The sequence below is a fragment of the Amblyomma americanum genome, chromosome 1 (assembly GCF_052857255.1).
Source record: "Amblyomma americanum isolate KBUSLIRL-KWMA chromosome 1, ASM5285725v1, whole genome shotgun sequence".
NCBI lineage: Eukaryota > Metazoa > Arthropoda > Arachnida > Ixodida > Ixodidae > Amblyomma > Amblyomma americanum.
In genome coordinates, this window is record NC_135497.1 from 140,091,234 (window position 1) to 140,117,059 (window position 25,826).

At 49.6% G+C, this 25,826-nt stretch overlaps 2 protein-coding genes across 2 annotated transcripts in view; both read left to right on the forward strand.

The window, feature by feature from the left end:
• LOC144113756 (uncharacterized) overlaps nt 1-6,777 on the forward strand; it is a 61,292-nt gene extending 54,515 nt beyond the window's left edge. The window contains 4 exon segments of the mRNA XM_077647061.1: nt 3,418-3,568; nt 4,722-5,566; nt 6,226-6,379; nt 6,493-6,777. Coding sequence (XP_077503187.1) covers nt 3,418-3,568; nt 4,722-5,566; nt 6,226-6,379; nt 6,493-6,700 — 1,358 coding nt within the window. The 3' untranslated portion in view covers nt 6,701-6,777.
• Nucleotides 6,778-16,363: 9,586 nt separating this feature from the next.
• On the forward strand, nt 16,364-23,460 carry LOC144113748 (uncharacterized). Its single transcript, XM_077647051.1, has 12 exons — nt 16,364-16,520; nt 19,203-19,316; nt 19,406-19,556; nt 19,627-20,292; nt 20,367-20,542; nt 20,606-20,750; nt 20,816-20,955; nt 21,013-21,163; nt 21,345-21,549; nt 21,607-22,219; nt 22,275-22,413; nt 23,210-23,460. Exons 2-12 carry the CDS (start codon nt 19,229-19,231, stop codon nt 23,415-23,417), a joined length of 2,682 nt encoding a protein of 893 aa, XP_077503177.1. The 5' UTR covers nt 16,364-16,520; nt 19,203-19,228; the 3' UTR covers nt 23,418-23,460.
• Nucleotides 23,461-25,826: the final 2,366 nt, after the last annotated feature.

Genomic DNA, 25,826 nt, shown 5'->3' on the forward strand with positions numbered 1-25,826 from the left:
CGGGTGAGCAACATCCATGGTAGCCGCTGAATCACGCAGTGCCCTGAATTTCTTGCCATTTATAACCACGTCCCGCATGTATGGCTCCAGCAATTGAAGGTTTTCCTCCGACTCTCGTATGCACGGGAACGCCATCTTTTGCTGTTTGCAGTTCACTGAGATGTGACCCTCCTTGCTGCAATTATAGCAGACAATGGGCTTTCGCGCTTCAAACGCGCGAGCTACAGGTGCCTGCTGTTTCGGCGAATCGGCAGATTTGGGTGACTCCATCTTGTTTTCGCTACGTCCTCCTTTTGATCCCGCTTCCTCTGTTCGGCGATCTCGGCGTGCTGGTGGCACCCTTCGGTCGGGGATTCTCTTTAAATAGGTTTCTCCCTTTCCTGACCTGTTATCGTACCCTGCCTTGCTTTGGAGGTTTCGGCGAACGTAATACTCGTCTGCGAGCTGCGCTGCTTTGTCTAGGTCTATATCTGTTAGCCTATCTTGCAGCCATATCCTCAGATCTTCTGGAATCGTGCTATTGTACTGCTAGGCACTCCAGTACCTTGTCATGACTTCCGTGCACCTCGGCGGTCTTGAGCCACTCCTTTAAGTTGACTTTAAGCCGGTACGCGAAGTCAGTATGCGACTCTCCGCCTTTCTTTGCCTGCCTGAAATGCTGCCTAAAGGCTTCAGCAGAAAGCCGGTACTTTCTAAAGCAGTGCGCTCTTTACCTTCTCGTAGTCATCACACTCTTCCCGTGAGAGGCGAGCCACCACTTTGGCCGCCTCGCACGGCAGGAGAGGAAGTAACTTCTCAGACCAAGCGCTCTTGTCGATGTGCACCTTCCCGCATGCGCGTTCGAAATTTACCAGAAAGAGTTCAATATCGCCTCCCACGCGGTATGGTGAGACGAGATCCTGCAATCTCTGCCTCCCTTGCTCCTCCACCGAAGCTACAGGGCTAAGACGCGCCATATTCCCTCCATTCGACGCGATTTCGAGCTCCTTCATTTTTCGAGCATGTTCTCTCGCTTTTTCCTCTGCCTCACGGACCTCCCGTCTGTCTTGAGCCTACCGAAGCTCTTCTTTTTCTTTCTGCTCGCACAACTCCCGTCTTTTCTGATCTTCTTTGCGTCCAACAATCGTTTCCCAAGCCTCGTCGACCTCCTCAGTAGTGACCGCCTCCTGCCGCATAACCTCGAGAATTTCTTTTTTTCTTTTCGCAGAACGTAGCGAAATCCACAGCTCCTGGCAAATTTCGAGCAGCTCCTGCACATTTAACTTCTCCATCGTGAGTTCCACCATGCGTCAGCAAGCCCACTAAAATAAAAGCCCTAGCTTGAAGTGGACAAAGCAGTTTCCTTAAATAAATTTCCCAGACAACAGGAATCCGCACCTAGCATCTGCCTGTGCTAGTACGGTCAGGAGAAATGAACGGAAAACATTGGGCACTCACCCTGCCAAGGTATAGCTGACGCCTGTCAGTCCCGTAGGTGCCGAGGTCCGTTGGAGCCGGTAACTTCACGTGGACATCCCACCGCTGCCACCAGTTGTTGGGATTCAGGTAGCGTGACTGGGCCGGAGAAGAGACGAGGACGATCGGCGGAAGAAAACTAAAAAAACTTTATACAAGGACAATTTACAGTATGTACAAGTACGGGCAACTGAGAGGGCCTCTCAGTAAAGAGAGATTCTTAGGAGTCGGGAGTCTCTGATACCTCTCAAGAAGGGGGCTCTCTTGGCATCAAACCAGCAGCTCCTTAAATACTCATCGTATTCCCCAGATCCCTAGCTGGGGAATACAGTTCAAAGAATCTTGTCCAATCACACGATGGCACTGATGGAACCACCCACGGCAGGGCGGTTCTGATGCTTCTTCGCAGCTCGGTCGAGGGAAAGGAAACAGGACCCGGTCACGTTGTTGTCCCCGCGGCTTCCAGGTGGCCGCGCACGTGCGTCCGGAGGGCAGCTGCATGGCACAGGAATGCTGGCTGTCTCCCCGCAGGTGTCGAAAGATCCTGCACTGGTGACCGGAACGAATACGCTTATGGTCGTCGCTGGCATTCCTGTTGAACACTATCGTTGCTATGGGGACGCTATCGTCGCTGCTTCTGGCATTCCTGTTCGAACACGTGGGGACGCTATTGTTGTCGTTCCCTCTGGCAGTCCTGCAGTCCCGTTTCTTCGCCGAATTCCATAGCAGGAAGGAAGCACGATCACAACAGTACTGCGCTGCCCGGTCATTTATCAACCTCGGTAAAAAGATTTGAATTGCTTGCGAATGAAAATAATTGAAGGTCTGCAGAGACTGTTCGCACTACACATTTATGATGTTTTTCCAAGAACTGGTATCTTTGCTTCATTCCGGCCCTACTAAAACGTTCCATATGAACGGCGCATATGTATGGAGTCCGTGTGATGTCGAAATAAACTGAAATCCATACACTTTCCATGTTTTAAGTGGTTTCCATACAGAGTTACTCTATTTCCATGCGATGTGTATGACGTCATACGGACTCTAAATGAATTTAGATTTTTACATGCGCGTTTGTCCGTATAGGCTGCTTCTGTGAATGATGCCGTTCACGTGCTTGCTAATTCTTGGTAACTGATCGCATTGTATTTAAATCCACGCTGACGTGCTGTGAGAAAGGGAGTTACACATGCGCGTTTTCCTTCTCTGTCTGGGTGGAAGGACCGAAATAAATGTTAGTCGGAAGTTATCGCTCGCTTGTGCTGCGTACTCTTGTGTACTTGTGTCTGCGCCAAAGCTTTTAGTAGTAATGTATCACCAACTAGCCCACAACTCCAACTAACCTACCGCTCCAGCCATGGAAACAAGCTTCTCATTTTAAAGTCCGCATTCTTACTATACGAGAGGGAGGGTGGACTCAAATATTTTTGGTGATTCGCGAAGAAAGTTGGGCAAGTTAGTATACATTGGCGATGCAACACGGGCAAAATGTGAGAAACAAGACGAATTAGGCGCTTATGTCATCTTGTTTCTTGTGTCCGTGTTACACCGAGAAGTGGTCCACCGTGAATGTATTTTTGATGCCAGTTTAATCTAGCGTCTTGACACGCCAGACATTCTTTGCCTCACAATTAGATGGCACTCAAGCGTGTGCCAGCTACAGCTGGCGCCACGAGTTCAGAGGTCTAATTATCAAAGTTTTTCGCGTGCTCCAAGCCATTAGTTTGGTGGTTGTGACCCTGATGCTAGGTGGCACGGAAACTGCCTCTAATTCTTGTGTGCATATGTCGGCCGATTATGCCTAAAGGGCAGAGTAAATTCAGGTGGCTAGCTTTGCTAGTGCTCGAAACTAGCCTCATTCCACACAGAGACGTCTGAAACAGCGTTTTTATTCGAAAAGATACCATGGATATTTGCGTTCGATTTTCGCCATGAAGACATCTCGGTTTGTTTTTCTTACAGCGTCCATGAGCATCCAAGCACTCGGACCGCACATGAAGTCCAAATGTCAGCATACAGCGGTGATGAAACGTGCCCTAACCTGTGCCCTTCAATTCCAAAATACCCTCGACGGACACATCAAAAGCAAGCCACCCATGGCGCTTGCTTGCGGGTAGGCAAACTTCATTTCGGTCAGCTAGCTTGAGTATGGAGCCGGAGAGCGACAAACGCTGTCGGAAAAACTACGAATTTACGCCCCTGTAAGTGGCACATTATGTGAAAAGTGTGAAGACCTAATACACCATCAAGACAAGGTCAAAAAAAAGCGAAGTCTTTCTGCCTGCGTTCTCGAAAGTGTTGGCGTACTGAAACAGGTGCAATCGACCTGAAAGCGACAGAGCTGTCAAAATGTTTCATTACATAGTTTATGCTCTCGGGCTATTGTATTCGAGTGACTGGAGTACAGTAAATGAAGTAGCTTAGCTACTTAACAATAGCCTAAAAAGCTCCTGCCACATGGCAGATGAAAGAGCATCAGAAGGCACTCGGCCACCGTATTTCCGTATCTCGTTCATCAAAACTTGACCCGGTTGCTCTGAAGTATATTCACGCATATCATGCACAGAGCTTTAGATCTTTCACGAGCCCTCGTGGGACGCAGATCATGCAGTAATAAAAAATTGATATGATCAGGTGATGTAATGCGATTAACCGCGCAATCAGAATGCGCTTTAAGATGACGCTTGTCCCGTTAAAGCTTTTCACTTCTGCCGCTTACCACTGCCTGAAGTTTCTGCCCATTAATTTCACATAAATTCAGCTGGCTCTTTATGACTCGGTAACATTTTTATTCTAGAAATTTTCTTCATTTACATTTCGCTTCCCTTTGGCTCGCTTTATGGCTTTAAGGTTAGTTGTATTACACATACATAGCCTCCGCCGATGCAGATTTGCTCTCTTTGGGGGGCAGTTCTCGCGCTCGGCTCGCTGCAGGTACCGGAGGCTTCACTCGGCGGCCATGCAGCGACACACGCCGGTGTTTTCGCCTAATTGCATTCATACTGCTCACGCAGTAAATCTGACTATAGAAATTGGCAGCCGGTATTGTGCTAAACACTTTGCTAGTGACCACCCTTCTCAGTGCAGGCGCTGTTGAAAGTGAACCTAACAATTTTTCGTATTTGACTGAGCGAACTTCAACCGTCGTGTGCGCTATCAGTCCGATGGGCAGAATCAACACGCATCAATGCGAGTTTGTCAGAAGTCAGTCTGGTCCCAGCTCTGGTTGACCTGTTGCAATTTTCCTCTCTTTTTCTCACTCTCAGGTACGTCACTCGACTCCAGGAATGCCTGTCGTCGTCACTTGAAGGCACAGAATGCGTCGGAGAGTCGAGTGTTAACGCTCAGCTTAAGGTCTACAAGCGTGTCCTCCAGGACGCGTACAGCTTGAACTGCGACACATCCCGTCCCAAGGAAGTCAAGGCGGGAAGACAACAGCACACGCAAAAGAAAGCCGATGCGAGGATGTCGAACAAAAAATCCGCCTTCAGAATGGGAAAGGATTTGAGGCAGAACGCACTCCGGCGATACTTGGACAAAAACGCTCGTATGTCTAAGCAGACAGGTGGACGGGGTAGCTACGACGAAGACGACGACTACGAGCTCATCTCGAAAAGGCAAAAGCCCGTGTTCATGAGCCCGGCTGGCAAGCTGATGGAAGAGCCAGACGGCTTCCGTGACGATGACAGCTACGAACTGGTGCGGTCTGACGGCTACCAGTACCATGACCTGAACAGGAAGAACCAACGGGAGCTCGAGGACTACGAAGACTTCGCTGACCTCGAGCCAGACGTGAGGCCTCGGGCCGGCCGCAAATCGCATCGACGGCACAGGAAGTTGCGCAACAGGGATGGCAAAGCGAAGAAACTGGTCGTCGATTCCCTAGTGGCGAGCAAGGCGAGGCATTCCAAGCGCGACAAGCGGCGAAAGCTCGCCTATGAGGACGAATACTTCTTCGACAACGAGCCGGAAGAGGAATCCGTGATATCTGGCCTTCCGGAGAACATGGCCATGTTCCAACACATCAAACACAGACCGGAGATGAACGTGGAGCGCCTGCTTAGCGGCAACGTCACCACCAACGCTTCCATCACGACTGACATGGCTGGCCGTAAGCGCCATTTTTGACTTTACGCAACGCGATCAACATTGCATGCATCTAACTTAACGTTTACGAAAGGGTGTGAAATGAGCAATTGCACGGAGGAAAACTCATGCCTCAAAGAGCACTAACTCTATGCTTAATCCCAGCGAAGTTTTAACGTGTTTCATAGTCATAATTTGCAGCTATTATCAGTCTTCCGACAACATTGCCTCTGTTACTTCGTGCAAAGCCACGTTCAGTGATGTTCTGTGCCGTAGCCGATAATGATCTCAGATGTACCCATAAATAATAATAATAATAATATTAATAATAATAATAATAATAATAATAATAATAATAATAATAATAATAATAATAATAATAATAATAATAATAATAATAATAATAATAATAATAATAATAATAATAATCTTTTATTTGCGCCATATGATATGACACGGGAGACCGGCAGTAAAAGCTGCCTCATAGGACAGCTTCACAAGGCCGACAGTCCCCTATATACTTTATAGCAAGTCATCATCAGTATTTCAGGCACATTTGCCCTGCAGTTCATTGAAAACTCCGGCAATAATAAAAAAAGTGAGAGAATTTCAGTTCTTTAAGTTCCCTTAATTTTGGTGAAAATTCCCCTTTGCTTTCTCTTTGTCTTCTCTTTGCTATCGCAGAAAAGGAATATGTCTGTAACAGTGCCGATCTACAAAATGAAGTGAACAAGTGCAATGTCACCCTAACCAAGCTGATAACCCTGTGGCCTCAGTCTTATAAAAAGCAGAGAGATCTAATCATGAGCAAGCAAGCATATGATGCGACCATTTGCAGGTAAGCTGCTCCGTTCATCCGACCCGTGAGAGTTGATTTGTGCTTGTGCAGTTTTGTACCGTGCGGCTATTGTCAATCTCCGTCCAAAAACATCACGTTATTCTTTGTTTCAGCGACGTGAGGAGCTACAACGCCTGCTTGACATTCGCAATGCAAGCTACTGGGTGTGGTGATCATCTGCCCACTCTGAGGCAGATAATCGAAGAACAGCAGAGTCGATTCGGCCTCGGCTTTTGTACGTCAGGGAACAAGCGCAGCCACCCCAGCACATTTTTCTTTTTATGGGTCGTACTCTTCGCACTGCTGCACAGAGGCCAATGACTGCACTTCAGAAATAAAGTTCTTGTGTGACTCGCCAGACGGCTGCTGTCCGCCTGGATTAGTGTCGACGGCCTTTACTCTGTTGCTCAACCACGTTCCTTTGATACATGCCCATTGGCTAGCACGCTGGTATACAGTGACCGCGCCGCGGCGACTCGTCGGTACGGGGCTAAGTCTTCTATGTCAAAAGATATCGGAACCATTCATTACACTCATGGCACATAATGGACTTACCTGTAGCATAATATGCTCTCCAGAAGAGATGCACAAGCACAACATAAGATGTTTAATTTTGCCCTGCTATTCGCTTAAACGACCGTACCTGTAGTGTAGCAACCTTTTCGTGTGCACTTGCTATCGCAAGGGGTCTCCTAATGGTCCGTTCTCGCATTGTTTGAAACTGGGAAACTACATGACCAAACCTATAAAAGGACCTTGGATCAACGTAGGCACCTTGCTGCATAGGCTTAGTCAGCCTGTCTACGCGTATCCGCCCAGGAGGATGGAGTCTGGGAATGCCTCAGTGAAATTGCAGTTGGAATCTCAGTTGGAATTGCAGCAGGCTAAAAGTCTGGTCAGTGCAAATGTTTCATCTCTTGCACACCCCGATTCCGTAATGCCTGAATGATTTCTGAGGTTTCGATCGAGTCAAATGCTTTCTTGTAATCTATGAAGGCTATATAAAGAAGTTGGTTATATTCTGATTGATAGTGTGAATATGATCTATTGCAAAGTAGCCTTTACGAGCCTGTCCGGTAATTCGGTTGACTCCGTAATTATGAAAAAGTGAGAATTTCAGTTCAAGTTTCCTTAATTTCTGTGAAAATTCCCCTTTCGCCATCTTAACTCCTCAAACTCTTTTTTTAGCAGCCGCCCTTCAATAAATGTGCTTTTACCTGATTCTCACGAGCTGCTTTTCCCCTTAGCATTGCCTCCTAGCTTTATTTACTTCCTGTTTATTTACTGGCGGGATGTCCAATTGTTGTGCACTGCTGCCTTTCTCATTAACGTCCTGATTACATTGGCTACTGTACAGATTTAGGTAGAATTCTTAGGCTATTTTAACTATCTTATCCATATTACTAATGACATTGCTCTTCTTGTGTCTTAGTGTATACATCTGATTTAGGCCTCTTTTACGTTAAATCCGTTCTTTACTGCATGTTCGAAAGGCATGAATTGCAGAATATGATAAATGACCTAGACAGGCAAAGCAGAAGGTTGGGTTTAAAAATTAATATGGAGAACACTGCTCAACAGCATCGGAAGGAAACACCAGTTTACTATTGGTAGCGAGGCGCTGGAAGTCTTGAGGGAATAAGTCTGCTTAAGGCAGGTAGTGACCGCAGATTCAGATCACGAAAGAAATACATAGAATAAAAATCAGGAGGAGCGCATTTGGCCGATTCTCTCAGATAATGAATGGCAGTTTAACGATATCCCTCAAGAGCAAATTATACATCGTGTTGCACCTGAGACTCGCTCAGTCGAATTGCAGTCAGTCTTTCGCAGCTGCGTTTCGCTGGGCGTTCCACCTTCATCTTCGTTCCTGGACATGGAGTCACTCCCTCCCCCTCTCAACTCCTCCACCACTCAGTTTCGCCGGCGCGGTGCGCCGCCGGCAGCTGCCATGGTGGCCACGGCGCCGCCCCGCTGAAGGCTCGAAATGCTAGCGTAGTGTAGGCGCGCGGCGCGCACACCAGCTGCGTGCTCTGATGTCACTCCGCGCATGCGCACAACTGACGAGGCGGGCGGCATCTGCTCCGCCGTCGGCGCAGCGGTGAGGTGCGCGGCGCGCACACCAGCTGCGGGCTTCGACTTCACTCCGCGCATGCGCACAGCTGGGGGAGCGGTGGTGCCAGGGCTCAGCGCGCAGCCACGCTGACCTCGCGAAGTGGCTGGCGTAGTGTACCTATCGCTACAAAATAGGCTGTCTTAGGTGAAACACACAGCATAACAGCTGTATCTTACTGGTACTCACCTAGGGGGCAGAAACGTGAAGTCTAACGAAAATGGCCCAATATAAATTGCAGGCAACTCAGAGAGGTATGAAAAATAGTATATGCAATCTTAAGAGACAGGAAAGGAGAGTGGGTGAGGGAACAAACTTAGGTTAATGACATCCTAGTCGAAATCAAGAGGAAGAAACGGCCTGGGCAGAGCATGTAATGCGAAGGAAAGATAACCGATGCTATTTGGATTCCAAGAGAAGGCAAGCATAGCAGGGGGTGGCAGAAAGCTAGGTGGGCGGATGAGATAAGAAGTTTGGGGGGAAAGGTGGCCGCCACTGGCACAGGACAGGGTTAATTGGAGAGATATGGGAGATTCCTTTGTCCTGAAGTGGGCGTAGTCAGGCTGCCGCTGCTGCTGCCCATGATGATGATGATGGTGAGCCTTTTTAACAGCGTCTGGCTTACGAACACGCTGCCCCTTTCGCCCCGTTCCGAAGTGATTGCGAATAAGGCTGGTTATAATAAAATGCATCCGCGGCGCGTTTCGTGCATCCTCCCCATGTTCCTCTTCTAGGAAGAGCTGGACCGCCGCACCGTCGGACATTCGCCCTGCTCTCTGGCCATGTCCCCACGGCCGCCGTTCCACCTTCCCAGCTCCATGACATTTCACATCCCCACCATGGGCCTCGCATATCTTCTGTAGAGGAGATGCTACAGCAGCGGAGTATGCAGTTAAGGTGGGGTTATACTGTTTTTTCAGAACGATTTTTAGATTTTACGACCTCCTGACGAAGAATTTGTTTAGTTTTCAGAAAATATATTGTTTTTACGTATTCGTGCCTGTACCTTGTTCTGAGGAATTATAAAGCGTAATCCAAACAAAGTATGCGTAACTAAAATCAATAACCTAAGCCAATTTGTATTTCTATGACTTAAAAAAAATTCATGGATGAAAATTTTGTTGCACCGTGAAAAAAAACTCGAAGCGTATATACACTTTAGTCCCAAATGTGTAGAATAACCATTTATAGTCTGATAGAAAATTTAAGGACTCTGCATGCAGTAGTAAGAAAAAGGTACATGGATAGAAAAAAAATAAAAACAATGCAGGCACTCCTGGCTCAAAACATTATGTTTTTCTGGGGGGGGAGGTGGGGGGGAAGAAGGTAGCGTAGGCGCTGGAGCTTGTGCTGTAATGAAAAGTTCGTTTCGTGCACGTTAAAACACGCTGAAGCTCGGAAACAGACCAGATGTAAAATAAATAAACAAAAGCGACAACATTGTGTACTCTCTCGAAACTGCACCAAATACATTATCAGAAACATTAAAAGTGGCAGCGAAAAACGGAGGGCAGCGCAAGTTTTTAGGCAAGGACTAGAGGAAGAACGAACACCCCCGCCCTGACTTCAAGTGTTGCAGCCAGCTGAAGTCAGCGCGGTGGCGTCCGTCGTTCCCCTAGCCCTCATCTAAAAATTACTGTGTATTACCCCAGCTAATCCAGGATATACCAAGCGAAAGCGAGATTGAGGTCTCCGATGGCCCACGGAGCCGGTTGTGCGCCTTCGTTTTCCTGAAAATGAATGGTCTTTGCAAAGTTGTCAACGCCAATGAACTCTATGAACGCCGTTGGCTCACTTGTTTTGTTTGGCTTTTGAGGAAAGGAAATGGCACAGTAACCGTCTCACATATCTCGGTGGACACCCGAACCGTGCCGTAAAGGAAGGGATAAAGGAGGGAGGGAAAGAGGAATGATAAAACTGAAAATCAAAAGTTGGATTTTGAGGAAAGGTGCTGCGCTGCGCAGCGGCGGAAGACCTGTGGCTCGGTGCTACTAGTGGCGCATGCGCACTAGTGACTAGGGAGCGAGACGGAGAGAAAAACTGCGCCGTGCGTGTCGTCACTCGTGCTCCGACATACTTCGGCTCGCGCGAAGCGCGGCGTTGACTAGCGTACTGAAGCTTTCCGCTTCAAAATGTAAGGATCTCACGACATACGTATAGAAAGCTGGCGACTTTTCAGCCGCAGGGCCTTTCGAATTTGATAACACAAAGCTACACGATGTTCCCATCAAATATGCGGTGAGCGCTCTTCCTCGGTACGCTGTGTCTGAGATAACCCCACCTTAACTGCATATTCCGCTGCTGTAGCATGTCCTCTACAGAAGATATGCGAGGGAAGCGAGTCAAGCATTTTATTGCGCGACCCATGGTCGGGACGTTAAATGTCAAATCAATACAATACACGACACATAACTTCAAGATCCGGGATGCTGAAGCCACCCATGTCGGTGGGCAGGCGGACAAAAAAATTAGGCAGTGGCTTAGCTCTGGTTAAGCCTGGATATACAAGCGAAAAGCTTCAGTTATGCTTGGTTTGACGTCATAATTATGCTTCGTAGCTCAGCTGGTATTGTTTAATTTATCTATAGATGTAGACTTGGTTGCTCAATGGCATATGTTTACGAGTTAGACACAGAAGCGACAGTATTAAACTTCTTTATTTATTATTGTTGGACACCTTGTCTTGCAGTTTCTCTACAACCAATCAACTCGACAGATGATAAACTTAACGTCTCACGCATACTGTCACTTACCGGCGTCAAATCTCGCAAGTGCCACAGACTTTCGCACACATCACAAACATGGCCAAATGAGTTGTTCACAAAGTCTGTCGTAAACACCCTAGTCGCACTCGCACTTTAACTAAGTCGTACCACGTGGTTGTTGTAACGGCGAGTCTTAGGATTTTCCTCTTCTGACTCTCTTGTTTGCTCTTCCTCACTCGCTTGGCTGCTGCTGGTTGAAGATGCGGCCAAGACACGCTTTTCGGCTTCTTTCCGACGTCGTTTAGCAAGGCGTATTTAATAATAATAATTGGTTTTTGGGGAAAGGAAATGGCGCAGTATCTGTATCGTATATCTTTGGACACCTGAACCGCGTCGTAAGGGAAGGGATAAAAGAGGGAGTGAAAGAAGAAAGGAAGAGAGAGGTGCCCGTAATGGAGGGCTCGGGAATAATTTCGACCACCTGGGGATCTTTAACGTGCACTGACATCGCACGGCGCATTTCCCGTTGTTCAGGCGTTTCGGCTGCACGTTTAGCTTTGGCTTTATCATTCTTTTGCTGTTGAGAGGCCAACTCCGAAGCGAGTACTTCTGGATCGGACGAATTTAGTTTCTCAGCTTTTCTGCGTAGTCTAGCAGCAGCCGCACTCCCCTTCCATGTCGAGTGGGCACGCCTATTCTCTGGCAAGCGCATTATATAGCCTCCTTGCGCATGAACATGACGCACATGTGCAGTTGCGCGCGGCTGCGCTGGAAGGTCAGGCGATGGAGTCGTCGACGGCTGCGGCAGCGGCGAGGACCGACCACCTGCGTGGCGCATGACGTCACTCGTTTTCGTGCATGCGTATAACTGACCAGTTCGGCTCACGCGAAGCTCGGCTCTGACCCGTGTAGTGAAGCTTTTCGCTTCAAAACTCTTGCAAAGCTCTCTGCGTGTCCACCCCAGAATAAAGATCCACACGCTGTGGCCAGCCTCTGGAGGACGTGGCGAGGAGGGCGCGCTATTTTTGCGACGTAGAATAAGGAAGCAATTATGCTTGTTATGATAAGGTAAGCTCGATAACGTGATAAGCCCGATAACAATATATGAGGCAGATAACTAGTAACAACACCGCCGTGCGAAGGATTACGAATGCTAATGTCGCTGGGTATGATTTCGCTGTTTCACTGGAAATATGTCAGACATAACGTGCCCATCGGTTATTGTTGTGCAGTTTTGCTGGGTAGTATTAGCTACGCGACAGCACGCTTTCACAACCACCGCTACAAGATGTGATGGCTTAACTGGCATATTCAGTTTATATGTTTATTAAGGTTACAAGGAAACCATTCATCCAATAATAGATAGTATTGCATTGTATAAACTGCATCGAATTCTTAATTGGACGAAATGATTTTTTTAAAGGCAATTCAGTGTAGTGGAAACGAATGTTGGAATAATATATGAGCGGGATGGCAGAGGCAACACATGTCGACACGAGAAACGCTCGACCTGGTTGCTGAGAGCACCGAAAGACGGTGTCAGGGGATATAAAAAAATTGGAAAGAAAATTTAAAAAACTAAATTTGAAAGACCTGCCGCGGTGGCTCAATGGGTAGGGCGCTCGGCTACTGATCCGGGGTTCCCGGGTTCGAACCCGACCACGGCGGCTTCTCGCGTTCTTCAGGAATCTCAGGGGTACTTACTAGACACGGCCATAATATGCAAACGCGTGACTTCTTTTCTGGTGCCTACTCAAACACCATTTTGTCAAGTTTGCGCCCTGAAAAAAAAAATAATGTGGATTAGCTCAGCTAATCCAGGATTTACAAAGCGAAAGATATCGGCGTTCACTGTGTTCATTGGCGTTGGCGTTGACAATGTTCTAGACGGCGATGGCTTTGAGCAAAGGAAGGGCGCATAACTGGCTCCCTGGATATGTGGACGCCTCATTCGTGCTTTGATTCGTGATGAGAGATGTTAAATGAATGAATTGGCGCTGACAGCGTTGTGGCTGACATGGGGCACAGCAGCAGCACCTAGGCCGCAGCGTTCATTTGGTGATAAATCTGTCGCGATCAAACATTAACTGCATGCGACCTCCCAGGGTGACAGGGAGGGCGCGCTGCCTATCCAGTGCGCGGAACGCAATCAAAGCATTCTTATGCCACCAACGCCATGTACATTTAAGCGAGATTGAGGTCTCCAGTGGCCCACGGAGCCGGTTGTGCGCCTTTCCTTTCCTGAAAATGAACGGTCTTTGCAAAGTTGTCGACGCCAATGAACCCTATGAACGCCGTTGGCTCACTTGTTTTATTCGGCTTTTGAGGAAAGGAAATGGCACAGTAACCGTCTCGCATATCTCGGTGGACACCCGAACCGCGCCGTAAAGGAAGGGATAAAGGAGGGAGAGAAAGAAGAAAGAGAAAACTGAAATTCGAAGGTTAGATTTTGAGGAAAGGCGCGGCGCTGCGCAGCGGCGGAACACCTGTGGCTCGGTGCTACTAGTGGCGCATGTACACCAGTGATTAGGGAGCGAGAGATAGAGAGGCACTGCACCATGCGTGACGTCACTCGTGCTCCGACATACGCCGGATCGCGCGAAGCGCGGTGTTGACTAGCGCAGTGACGCTTTTCGGTTCAAAATTTGCTCTGCCTTCCGTTTGATCGCTGCCATAAATCACAAACTAGCCCTACCAGCGCACGCTCTCAACATTAAATAGTTCGTCCTTAAGATTTACAATCAACAGGCTTTCGCGCTGGTTTTGACGGGCGCACTTTTATCGGAAGGTTAACATTCGGCAGGCAACGCAGAACAGGCACAAAGGAATAATTTTATTCCGGAGGATTTTCCCAACTGTTGAACACCAAGTACTGAGTGCATAACCGTCTCTGTGCCCGCTCGGCCAGCTGTCGCAATCCATCTACGCTGGAGTAGCCGGAATAGACTGCGCAGACCGCTTCAGTGATTGATGTAGGAACGAAGTAGCAGGGTGTGTTTGGGGGGAGGGGGGGGGGGGGGGGGCCTTCGCATGCCTTCCAGCGGCCACGAACACAGACGGTAGCGCCAATTCCGCCTTCAGTTACATTCATAGCGTTTGGTGTACGAGTTATTTGCATGACAACGGACGACCGAAACACGCGGGCGCGGGGGGTGTTCGCGTGGCATCTGCTTTACGCGCGGACTGGTCGAAAATTGGGCCCGCTAGGGGAAGAGGGCGAATGAATCGTTTATCCGCCTGCTCTGCGCGCGGCCGCGCGCCGCGCTTACGTGGGTTTTCGTACACCCATTCTTTGATGTTACGGCATGCTAAAATTGGTTGCGCTGCTGGTCAACAGTGGTAACCGCAGCGCTGGACCAATGTGCGAATAACAGAGAACATATTTTTGACGGTTTTATTGACCCATATATCCTTCCCGTCACTTTCTGTCTAAAAGATATATTTATCGAAATACACTACATGTTTATAATAATAATAATTGGTTTTAGGGGAAAGGAAATGGCGCAGTATCTGTCTCATATATCGTTGGACACCTGAACCGCGCCGTAAGGAAAGGGATAAAGGAGGGAGTGAAAGAAGAAAGGAAGACAGAGGTGCCGTAGTGGAGGGCTCCGGAATAATTTCGACCACCTGGGGATCTTTAACGTGCACTGACATCGCACAGCACACGGGCGCCTTAGCGTTTTTCCTCCATAAAAACGCAGCCGTTACAGAATTTCGTACAATGCAGATAACGTGTGTCGACGCACCAGAGGTGTTAAGTTTATCTCAAACGGCGCAGGTGACGTTTTGAGTACATCATTTCGTGCATCATTCCCACATATTTGTCCGATCATTCCTGCATAATGGTCATGCAATACAGAAGAAGCGGTCTGTGCGCAGTGAGTGCACGCAATTTAATGCAGGCACGATGTACCTTACAATCGCAGATAATAGAAAAAAAAAGTTTAATATTTATGTAAACGCGTGAAAGCAAACCAACCACTATCAGGTGAATGGCATGCACTGTCTGTGCTGATTTATGCGACACCAATATAATTCAGTTAGCATACAGTTGCATAATCGGCTCCCACGATGTGCCGACTCTTCTGCGGACCAAATCCCATGGCTGCTTCGTCAACAGCAGTGTCTAAATTATTGTTCATGGTTCACGATGCCGAAATGAGCGGTGGCTCCCGAGAAAGCGAGCGCAGGTAGTGATTCCCATCGTATTCGTGCCGGTCTCGCTGCCCTCTTCGCAGTTTGTAAGGTCACAAGCACAAAGCGAAACACCACCCTAGTCGTCACAGCACCGACATCACTAACACATGAAGGAACAAGACGCCAAAGTGTATGTCACCGGCGCCGCAAAGCAGGCGACAGCACCCGAGATAACGCGGCTGACTGAGATGGCGAAACACACAAAGGATGAGCGGCGGTTGCGATGGCCGCGCGTATCAGAAATTCATAAGGGATAGAAAATGGTGAGGGAACAAATGCGGGTTAATGACATCCTAGTCGAAATCAAGAGGAAGAAATGGGCTTGGGCACGGCATGTGATGGAAGGCAAGATAACCGCTGGTCCTTAAGGGAACCGGAATGGATTCCAAGAGAAGGCAAGCGTAGCAGGGGGCGGCAGAAAGTTAGGTGGCCGGATGAGATTAAGAAGTTTGCAGGGATACGGTGGTCGCAGCTGGCAAAGGACAGGGTTAATTGGAGGGACATGAGAGAGGTCTTTGCCTTGCAGTGGGCGTAGTCATGCTGATGATGGTGATGTTGAGAGAGTGAGATAGAGAGAGCTGGAGAACTTTTCTCCTTTCAGTACCTTCTTGCGGTTAGATCTTGTTCTTTACTAGTGAGGCTAGCCCCAATTCCTCCTTCAGTTACGTTCACAACGGATGGTGTACGGAGTTATGGCTTCAACGGAGGTTTCTTCAATAAGGCGGGACGGAAGCGGCTCGCGCTTTCCTCCCTCTGGAAGTAGTCCTGAGCGATAATAAGAGGAACAGCTATTTGTGCTATCATTCTGAACGAACTCATTTTTTTTCCTTTGCCAGCAACCACTGCGGTTGAGGTACGGAAGATGAGCCTTGCTCACCACTATCTGCAAGACTTCGTTTGCCCACGCGGCCGCAGTGCAAAAGGCGACGACGACGAGGAGCAGGAGCAGCTGCTCGAGCCAAGCTCGCGGGCCGTGCAGCCCGGCTCGCCCCAGTGTTCCAGAGGTCGTCGAGAGGGCCGCCACGCAGGAGGAGGGCTGCTGAGTGCCGGGGGGAGCCTTCCTCTTCCGCGCTACCCAGAAGAGGCGCAGCCGCTTGGGCCACCAACGCGCCCACCCAGCTTGGTGAGCGGCTCTTTCCTTACCGCGGGCACCCCGTAACGGCCTTCGAACGGCCGTGCCATATATGTGCCAACGTTGCGAACCGCCTTAGGCCTCGCCCTTCCGCACCGCTCTCGCCCGCTATCAACGCGCACTGTTCCAGGGCATGCTCTTTTGCGTTACTGCACTGAGGGCTCAGCTGATATGTCCCCATCTATGCTGCGGGAGGTGGCTGGTTCGAAACCCACTGCCGGATACCTACCGGTAAAATTGGGTACAAGCATCCCCAGGCCCGGCGCCCAGCTTCCCTCAGGGGTGTGTTCTTGGAAGAAGCTCCGTAATCCCCGCTGCGCCCCTCGCTGGCCAATCCCAGTTTCGAATGACCTCGCGGCCTGCTCAGTGTGGTGCCTTTCGGCCAACGAGGTTCGATCGCGAGCAAGCCTCGATGCGCTGTCACTGGGCGCGCGCACGACCTTGGGCATCAGCCTCTCCTCCTCAGTGAGGACCTTCCGCCCCCGTGGAGAAGATCGCGACCGCAGCGTCAGCGGTTCACCTCCCCCTCAGCGCCAACGCCGGTTGCATATGCGACCGGTTTTGTGAACTCGGTCCCTGACTGATGGGGCCAACTATTGCAGCTCTGAAATGTTTCAGCGATACGGAGCTAAGTCTCAGGGTCGCGTGAGTGTAAATTTAGCCCAATCCGTGTTTTGTAAAAGCTTAGTGACATTATCTACGTGCTAGCACGAAAAATGTGCCTTTAAGAGGACAGACAGCACCTGGCAGCTTTTAACGCGACGGCGTTAAGGAGCTCGTGTGGCAGAATAGCCGGTGTCGTCGGCGTCGGCGTCTTTGGCCGTGAGCAAAAAATGGCGCATCTCGGTGGACACCTGAACCGCTCCGTAAGGAAAGGGATTTTAACGCGTCAGCTTTAAGGATTGATTGATTGATGCAGTGGCGGATTCATTGATCGATCTACCGATTGATTGTCTGACTGACTGATTGATCGATAGATAGATAGATCGATCGGTTTTTCCTCCTCTTACAACGCGATCCGGGTGCCCAGCGAGAAATGTGAGACAGGCGTCATTTCCTTTCCTTCAAACCAATTTTCATTTCAATTTACTTTCCTTACGGCCCGGTTCGGGTGTCCACCGAGATATGTGAGACTGGCGTCATTTCGTTCAATTGTCCAACGGGCCTCGCGTCGCGTTGGCGTTGCGTGGACTCCTTGGCAGGGCTGCAGCACGCTGTCGCGTCTCACTCTTAAATACGAAGCTTAAGCGTTCTTCTATTTTTTTCTTACCATCCTTGCAGCACTGCTCGAAGCACCTAAAAGCATAAGCCATGTCTAAAATCCTCTTCGTGGTCATCCTCGTGCCCGTCCCAGTGCTTGGCGAAATCGTAATGCTTGGCGCCTTTCGTATCGTTCCGTCATTTCACATAGCCGGCCAGTGCGCGGGGAAGCAGTGGCAATCACATTGTCTTGACTACCTTGATTGGCAAGCGGAAATGCATCGGTCTATTGCAATGCGATGTTGCGTGCGAGAGAAGAAAGCTACATGGCAAGTCACTCGAAAGTGTCAGCAGTACAAGGCGGCGTTCACGTCAGCACCACGGACCTGGTTGATTTGGCTTGAGTTGGTTCAGTTGGTTTAGTTGGCTATGCAAACAGACCAAGTCCAAACCAAAGCTCTAGTGTAATCTCATCACCTCATACAGCATCGGGTTAGACGCGCTCGCCAGTGACCCGCCTCGCCGTGGCAGGCGAGCAGGGCTGGATGGTATGAACGATTCTGAGCTCATTCAGCATTTTTTCAGAATCTGAATTCTTCCTGATTGGCTGGAGTGCGTCAAAGTCTTCTCCAGGATCGAGATCCGCCATTTGGTGCGGCGTTGATAAGGTTGGAATAGTAGAGAAAGAAATTACATTCCCGGCACAGATAGCGAACCAAAATCTACAGCGCGCTAGCGGCTTACTGTAGGGTAGATGAGTCGCCTGTTAAGAGGGGCTGACACTTGGTAAGACATGCAATTCTAATATTAATTGGTTTTGGGGGAAAGGAAATGGCGCAGTATCTGTCTCATATATCGTTGGACACCTGAACCGCGCCGTAAGGGAAGGGATAAGGAAGGAGTGAAAGAAGAAAGGAAGAAAGATGTGCTGTAGTGGAGGGCTCCGGAATAATTTCGACCACCTGGGGATCTTTAACGTGCACTGACATCACACAGCACACGGCCGCCTTAGCGTTTTGCCTCCATAAAAACGCAGCCGCCGTGGTCGGGTTAGAACCCGGGAACTCCGGATCAGTAGTCGGGCGCCCTAACCACATAAATTGGTAAATTGATTGTTGGGGAAAGGAAATGATGCAGTATCTCTCACACCTCGGCGGACGCCTGAACCGCGCCATAAAAGGAGGGTCTGAGAGAAGAAAGGAAGAAATAGGTGCCATAGTGGAGGGCTGCGTACTAATTTCGACTACCTGGGGATCTTTAATGTGCACTGACATCGCGCAGCACACGGGCGCCTTTGCGTTTTGCGTCCATCGAAACGCGGCCGCTGCGGTGGCTCAGCGGTTAGGGCTCAGCCTCCCATCGTTATGATGTGGTCCCTTCTTAATGCCATTTCGCTTCGTTGCGTTCTGCGCGCAGTAACGCGAAGTTATGCTGGAGTGAAATGACGTATCTGGGTGTTCTGTTTTCTCCCAGAGGGTCGCCGTTCAAGTAGACCCAGCATGGACCTCAAGCTGGTGGCGCTGTGCGCGATACTCTTCATCAGCCGGGGTGCTTGCGGAGCTCGCGTCGAAAATGTGACCACGAAAGGTGTGTACCGGTCCTATATCGTGATGTTCCGCAGGCCACCTGTTTGCGAGCTTTTCAAAGCTTCTTCCGAACATTCTGTCCCACTGCAGGTTTACCGTCCGGATGGTTTCCGGGGGCCGCTGTTGAAAACGATACGAAATGCAATTACCTACAACTCGCCAAAACCTATACTCGCTGCTCGCTGCCTTTCTACGCTGACTTCGTAAGCGATACGCTCCACTCTGAACCGTCTACCTGCAGGTAAGTCGCAGTTTTGCTGATATCTCTAATGGGTTCAACTGCATTTTATGTGCCACTCCTAATTTTTCAGCCCGGTGAAAACCTTCGAGACCTGCTTAGAAGATGCCCTCAAGAACACCCTATGTTCTAACGACACAACGCTGTTGACCCCTACGGTTAAGTTTTTTACAAGCAGCATATTGGGTGCTTACAAGCAAGCCTGCAACGCAGCTTTGGGAAGCAAAAACTTCACCCCATCTGTTGCGAAGAATGCCAGCGTTGGAGGAGAGAAAAGCCCTATTGTCCATGACACATCCTCAACCGCGAGTCACGATAATTTGCTGATTTCCAACAACAGCTTGGTTACTGAGATTAATCTGAAGAACGCTTCAGCAGCCAAGGAACTCAATGAAGGTGACAATCACACGGAAACCTTCCCTGCAGTCGAAGCAAACAGGAAAGCGTTCGTCGACGACAAGCCATCCGCAGACAATACTTCTGCTGTATTTACTAAGGGCGTTACATTCCGCGACTTGGTCGGTGTGACGAACGCTGCTGACAAGGGCCTGGGTTCGCATAATGATTCGGCAAACGTCGAGCGACGCATGAGGAGGTCTGATAACGATCCCTGCGAGCCGAAAATAGACACTGGCTTCAAGTTTCCCGAGAAATGTCCAAACCGGACGCTACTTCGACGGATGTTCACATGCGGCGTAGCGATGCACGAGTTCATCCTGCACGGTCAAAACCCATGCAAGTAAGAGGCCGATACGCTGCGCTCTTAGATTACCGCTCAAAGCAACAAATGATGCCTTTTATTTTCTCTTAAAGGTGCTTCTTGAACTACCGCGACTGCGTTGAGAAGGCCCGAAAAGAACTGGACTGCGAAAGTGGCGGGGCCAAGGACGACCCTATTATCGTCACTGTGAAGTTAATCGAGAGTTTGATGCTGAGCTGGTACCAAAACCCATGCGCCATTTACAGGGATCCTGCGAACCGAACATCAGGTAATAAATAGCTATCCGCGTGTGTTCAAGTCTGAAGTATGGAACTTCTCTCTTACCTTCTAGTGCGAGCAAGGATTGTAGACGAGGTCGAAGGCGGCTGCAACGTGCGCAAAGCATCGATTGCCACCGTCGTCTGCTACGCGACTTACTTCGCCATGACAGAACTGAAGACACCGGCACCGTGGACAAACCACGATGACGTCTGCAGGTAATGCTTTTGCACGGTCCCAAGTAAAAAGTGCGTTTCTTGACGAATTGAATTTTGCTTCACAGTGCATTCATCGACGTCAACCGATGCTTGGTGGCTGCGCAGCACAAAAGCAACTGCACTAACATTGAATTCACTGACCATTCAAGAAAATTTCTCGCGATTATTACGTCCAAGCAGCATCGTGGATGCCCGGGAGAAGCAGGTAATTAAGATTGCTCACTAACGTGGTCGCAGACATTGAAATCACCCACTGTTTCAGGAATGCCTAATGTGCAAGCTGTAGCAGCATACGTGAAGCCCGGCTGCCAGCGGAGCAAGGCACTCAAGCGAGCCCTGCGATGCTCCATAAGCTTCCAAGACCTGGCCGACACTGAGCGCGAGTTCGCCCCTCCGCAGCCTGTACCTTGTGGGTGAGTGGCACGATGGGCACTGCTCATCGGGAGTGTTTCGATCCTGAGAGTGCTTCGTGACTGGACTGCGTTTTTGCTGCCGTAGCATTGGCGGTAATGACTGGCCAGCCTGCCAGGCCGCAGTACGCTTTGCGAATGTAGCGCTTTGCTGTCTTAATGATTGCCAATTCTTTCACGATAGCCACGTTTCACGACTCCACACCTGTCTTGAAGACTCAGTCGAGGGAACCGGCTGCTACGGTGATATCAACGTTCACTTGGAAATCAAGGTGTACAAGAAAGTGCTCGAAGACTCCTATGATGTTCGCTGCATCGTGGAAGGACCGACGGAGAAGAGGCGCCGTGCAAAAAACAGGCAACGCATTCTCAGGCCACACCCGAAAACTGTAAGTATTGCAGTGAATCCACATATTGTCGCCATCCTAATGTTCGCACTCTTTCAGCTGTACAAGCAAATGTCTGGATCAAGCGGGCTCCGAAGCTGGCGCGTCGACTTGGGACTCTACGAGAAAAACGATGAAAACGCTGGCTACTACTACGACGACTCGCTGGAGGGACGCAAGCCCGTGTTTGCTGGCCCCAGGGTCATAGCGATACACCCGGATGACGCGGAAGAGGAAGGCGACTACGAGAATTCCGACGCCCTCTACCAGAAGGCACACAACGAAGGCGGGGGTGGATGGCGGCCGCTCGCTCAGCGCCTGAAGGAAGAGCAGGACCTCGCGGCCAAGGTTGTCGAGGTGAACGGGACGTCGAACGAGACCACGCCGCAGGCCCTGCTGCAGTTCTTCAAGCCAGAGAACAGCGAGGCCCTTGCAGCCCAAGAACAGCCCAAGAGTCGCTCTGCCCAGCTCCAAAAGCTCGAGGAGCTCGCCAAGAAGCCTCACGGGAAGAAGGCTGCTGGGGAGGATGACATATTTGGGAACGAATATGTGGAAAATTCGGAGCTTGCCATGTTCCCCAATGGGCTGGATATGTTTCACCACTTCAGGGGAGCTGCGCTGGCAAGGATGGAGAACGTCGTAGAGGCTAACAAGTCTGAGTCGGCCTCCGATGGTAAGTGAACGCGCCTTTAATTTGAAACAATAATTAACTCCTCGATTCGTTTCAGACTGCCCCGTTGAGCAGGTCAAGCTGGCGCTGGGTCTCTGCAACGCTACCTTGAAGGGCCTTCTCCTCCGGTGGCCTAACGTCAGCGACGTGGGTCTACCATTGGACGGCAGCAGCGCGGGGGTGAAGCAGTTCTGCAGGTATTTGCCTTCAGAATATGAATTGCACAGCTTAACTAGTTGCTACAAGTCTTTCTGCATCGGCAGCGCATACATGCTGCAAGATGCCGTAATTTTGAAGGGCTTCAGGATACTCCAGGCGTTCCAGACAACATTGCAGAGACGCCTGCTGTTGGTTGCCACTTCGCAAACAGTGCATTGCAATCAGCTGGTAGGAAGAAAAGCGATAGGGTTTTAACGCAATTCAACCGAGTAGGCGCGCGAAAGCAGGTGTTCATTCTTCAATTGGAGGGGACACAACTCCGCCTTGAGAGTATGACGCGATAGATTTAGTGGCTTAATGCTCATATAAGCACGATTGGTAATCCTCTACTTAACATTCATTGATCGCGGCAAGTCTTTATACCAATAACAGCGCAGTGGCACAGCGGTTAAGCGATGCGCCACTGCACTGGCGGGGCACAATAAAATAGAAGATTACAAGATTCTTGCTCGGGCTGGTGCGGTTCTATCGCAGCCACCGGTAGGTATTGCGCCACCCATGTTGCTTTTCCCGAGCAACCTCTCGCGACCAGTCGTTAACTGCCACCCATTGGCTACAGCTGGCGCGAGCTCATCCGAATTTACCCGAGCTAACAGCTAATTCTGGTAAGGTCGGGTTAGCTCGGGGCACAAGACAAGATGACAAGATTCTTGCTCAGGGTGGTGCGTCTCGAGTAGTTTTCGCACTAAAAGCGTAAGAAGCCTTGAAAAAAATGGCACTGCGATAATGTGAGGAAACTCAATGTGAGGAAACTCTATGTGACGATCCTTGCAGCGACCTGAACACGTACAAAGGGTGCCTGGCCTCGGTGCTGAAGGCTTACAGCTGCAGCGAGGGCCAAGCCTTCAACGGAATTTATGAAGCCTACAGAAAGCAGATGCGCCTCCCATACTGCGCCGCCTCCTCCGCCACCTGGAACAATGCAGCGGTGTGCACGGTATTCATCGGGCTGCTGGCAAGCGTTGTCAACAAATACATATAAATTGGAAGAAAGCTCGAGAATAAATTCTAACCGATGCCAGGAATTCTTTAGTGTCTGTTTTTACAAACGCACTTTGAAGGCACAGGCGCTCATACTATGCCAGAGGACACTTACTTAGAGCACTGGTGGGCCATTTCATGGTTTGGCGTTAACCAGAGAAAACGAGGTCTTCTTGTTTTCCAGATATTATCGCCTGATATTGTATGAAGGCATCAAAGGCCTAAAGGCTCCTTCCTCTCCACACAGTATCAGGCGACTGGGTAGCGAGGTGGAGCTACAATAAACGTTTCAAGAGCGTTAGCTCTTGCTCATCACGTTTAGAGATTTCGTGGGGTCTGCTACAGCCCTTGATGACAGCGCCATCTGTGGCAGCAACTACTCACCACGTTTCGAAATTTCGTGAGGTCTCCTGCCACCCCGAGATCAAAGCGCCATCTGTGGCTGCAACTAGAAAACAGCGCATCTCGCACTGAGACTTGTAGCGCCATCCACAATATCACTGTAGAAACAACCACCTGCCGCATGCCAATGATGACGTAACGGTCAAATACTGTGGATAGAGGTGGAACTATGTAAGTATGACGTCAGGGAACGAAATGGCGCATAGTTTCGGTTTCTTGAATTCAAGATGGTTGCCATTGAAATTGGTTGTGCCCTCTCATACGTTTCTCTCCCCCTCACTAAACAATATCCTAAAACGGGTAGGAAAACTGTCCCGTTACGGGACCACAATTAAATATTAGGCAAGCATTGTATACATGCAATTACTAATTGAAGCGTTACCATATCGCACCGCAAGCCGAATTCTAGACCCACCATTTCCCCCCAAACTAACCAAATTCCGTTTGGGACTTATCTTGAGGGGTGCCACTCGACAATGGGTAGACGTGCATTGTAATTTCTCTGATAGATGGCGCTAGGCCGCGATCGTTCCGCTAGGCGGCATGCGTGCACACGTAGCCGAGCATGGTGGCAACCCACCCCGTTTCAAAATGTATTACATTCCGTTTCTCGAGACGAGCAGTGCGTTCTTCTTCGCTTTCTTCATCTAGTAAACTAAACAGCTAACGCTCTTTACTTCAACATTTTCCAGACGGTGGCTGCCTTCTTTTTTTGATAGAACTCGCGACCCGGAAACTTGTCCCCAGTAGTACGCCCCTGAAGCCTGCTTTGTGACAGGTGGCCCACCTGCCCACCTGGTTGTGGGCAACCTGTAAGGTGTGGACACCTGGGCGAATGCTTTCATAGTAAATGCCTTCAGAGTAAAGTCCTTTAGGTCAAAAGCTTTATGGTAAAGGTCTTTAGGGGGAAGGCCTACAAATGCCTTCAGAGTAAAGTCTTTCAAATGCTTTAGGTCGAAGACTTTATGGTAAACGTTTTTACGGTGAAGGCCCTCATGGTAAATGCTTTCCCAGTAAAGACCTTTAGGTCGAAGACATTTGTGGCAAAGGCCTTAAGGTAAAATGTGTTTAGCAAATAAGGACCTTAAGTGCCCACCGTAACTGCTACATGATATTCCGAGCTTAGCCATGCTGAACCGTCTGCTATTTTTTTAATTCAAAGCCTTGCGTCACTTAGTGGCAGCCAAGAGAACTAGAAGAGCTTGTCCCGAATTCCTGTTAAAGGAACACTGCCGAGAACTCTTATAATTTTTTTTGTTAGCAAAACCCGATAGTTCGGCATTTCGTGGCTTTGCGCTTGTCCGGCAGCGAAAGATGCATTTATTGCTATGATATTTTGATTTGAAGGTGAAAATCTTTTTCTCGCCACTCTGATTCAAACTTTGGGCTATCTGATGACGAAATAGCCGAAAAGCGACGTAAACTGACATAAGCGAGGACTCTGTGATTACTGGGGGTGAGCGGTGCATCCTAGCAGTAGCCAAAATGAAAACTACCACCAACCGGACGTTGCAGGCCTCATCAGCCGTCGTTCCGTTCACGTTTGCACCAGCGTTATGACGGACCCCGTTCGCGATCCCGACAATAAAATTCTCGTAAAAAACTGCTGCCTGCACTCGAGTGGCCTCGACCCCACACAGCGCGAGATGCTTTTGAGGGCTGAGGTTGCGGGTCTGGCAGGGTAGAGCCGAGGAATCGGCAGCGACGGTTGCAAGCCAAGCTACTATTTCGGCAGCTGTCACCGCCGAGCGACCATCACGACTGATGAGCAAAGACTGGTACGTACGGACATATAAATTTTGTAGTAATAGTCCACGTAGCACTGGTTATGCAGCCCAGCGTCTTGGCACGTTGACGAAGAGAATACGCTGAACGGTGTGTTTGCTAACGAGGAGGCCCGTGCAACATTAGCTAGCCGCAGGTGTCATCCTCGTTGCAGGTGCTTGCCGCGGCATGAACTTCGTCCGAGGAGCACTTAGAGGGGCACTTGGAGTCCCTCTGCTGCTCC

What these genes read in the sequence shown, in the direction of transcription:
- LOC144113748 (XM_077647051.1), top strand. Translation starts at nt 19,229, where the DNA reads ATGGACCTCAAGCTGGTGGCGCTGTGCGCGATACTCTTCATCAGCCGG. An exon ending in CACGGTCAAAACCCATGCAA is followed by an intron (nt 20,293 to 20,366) that starts GTAAGAGGCCGA and finishes TTTCTCTTAAAG; the next exon opens with GTGCTTCTTGAACTACCGCG. An exon ending in CCGCAGCCTGTACCTTGTGG is followed by an intron (nt 21,164 to 21,344) that starts GTGAGTGGCACG and finishes CTTTCACGATAG; the next exon opens with CCACGTTTCACGACTCCACA.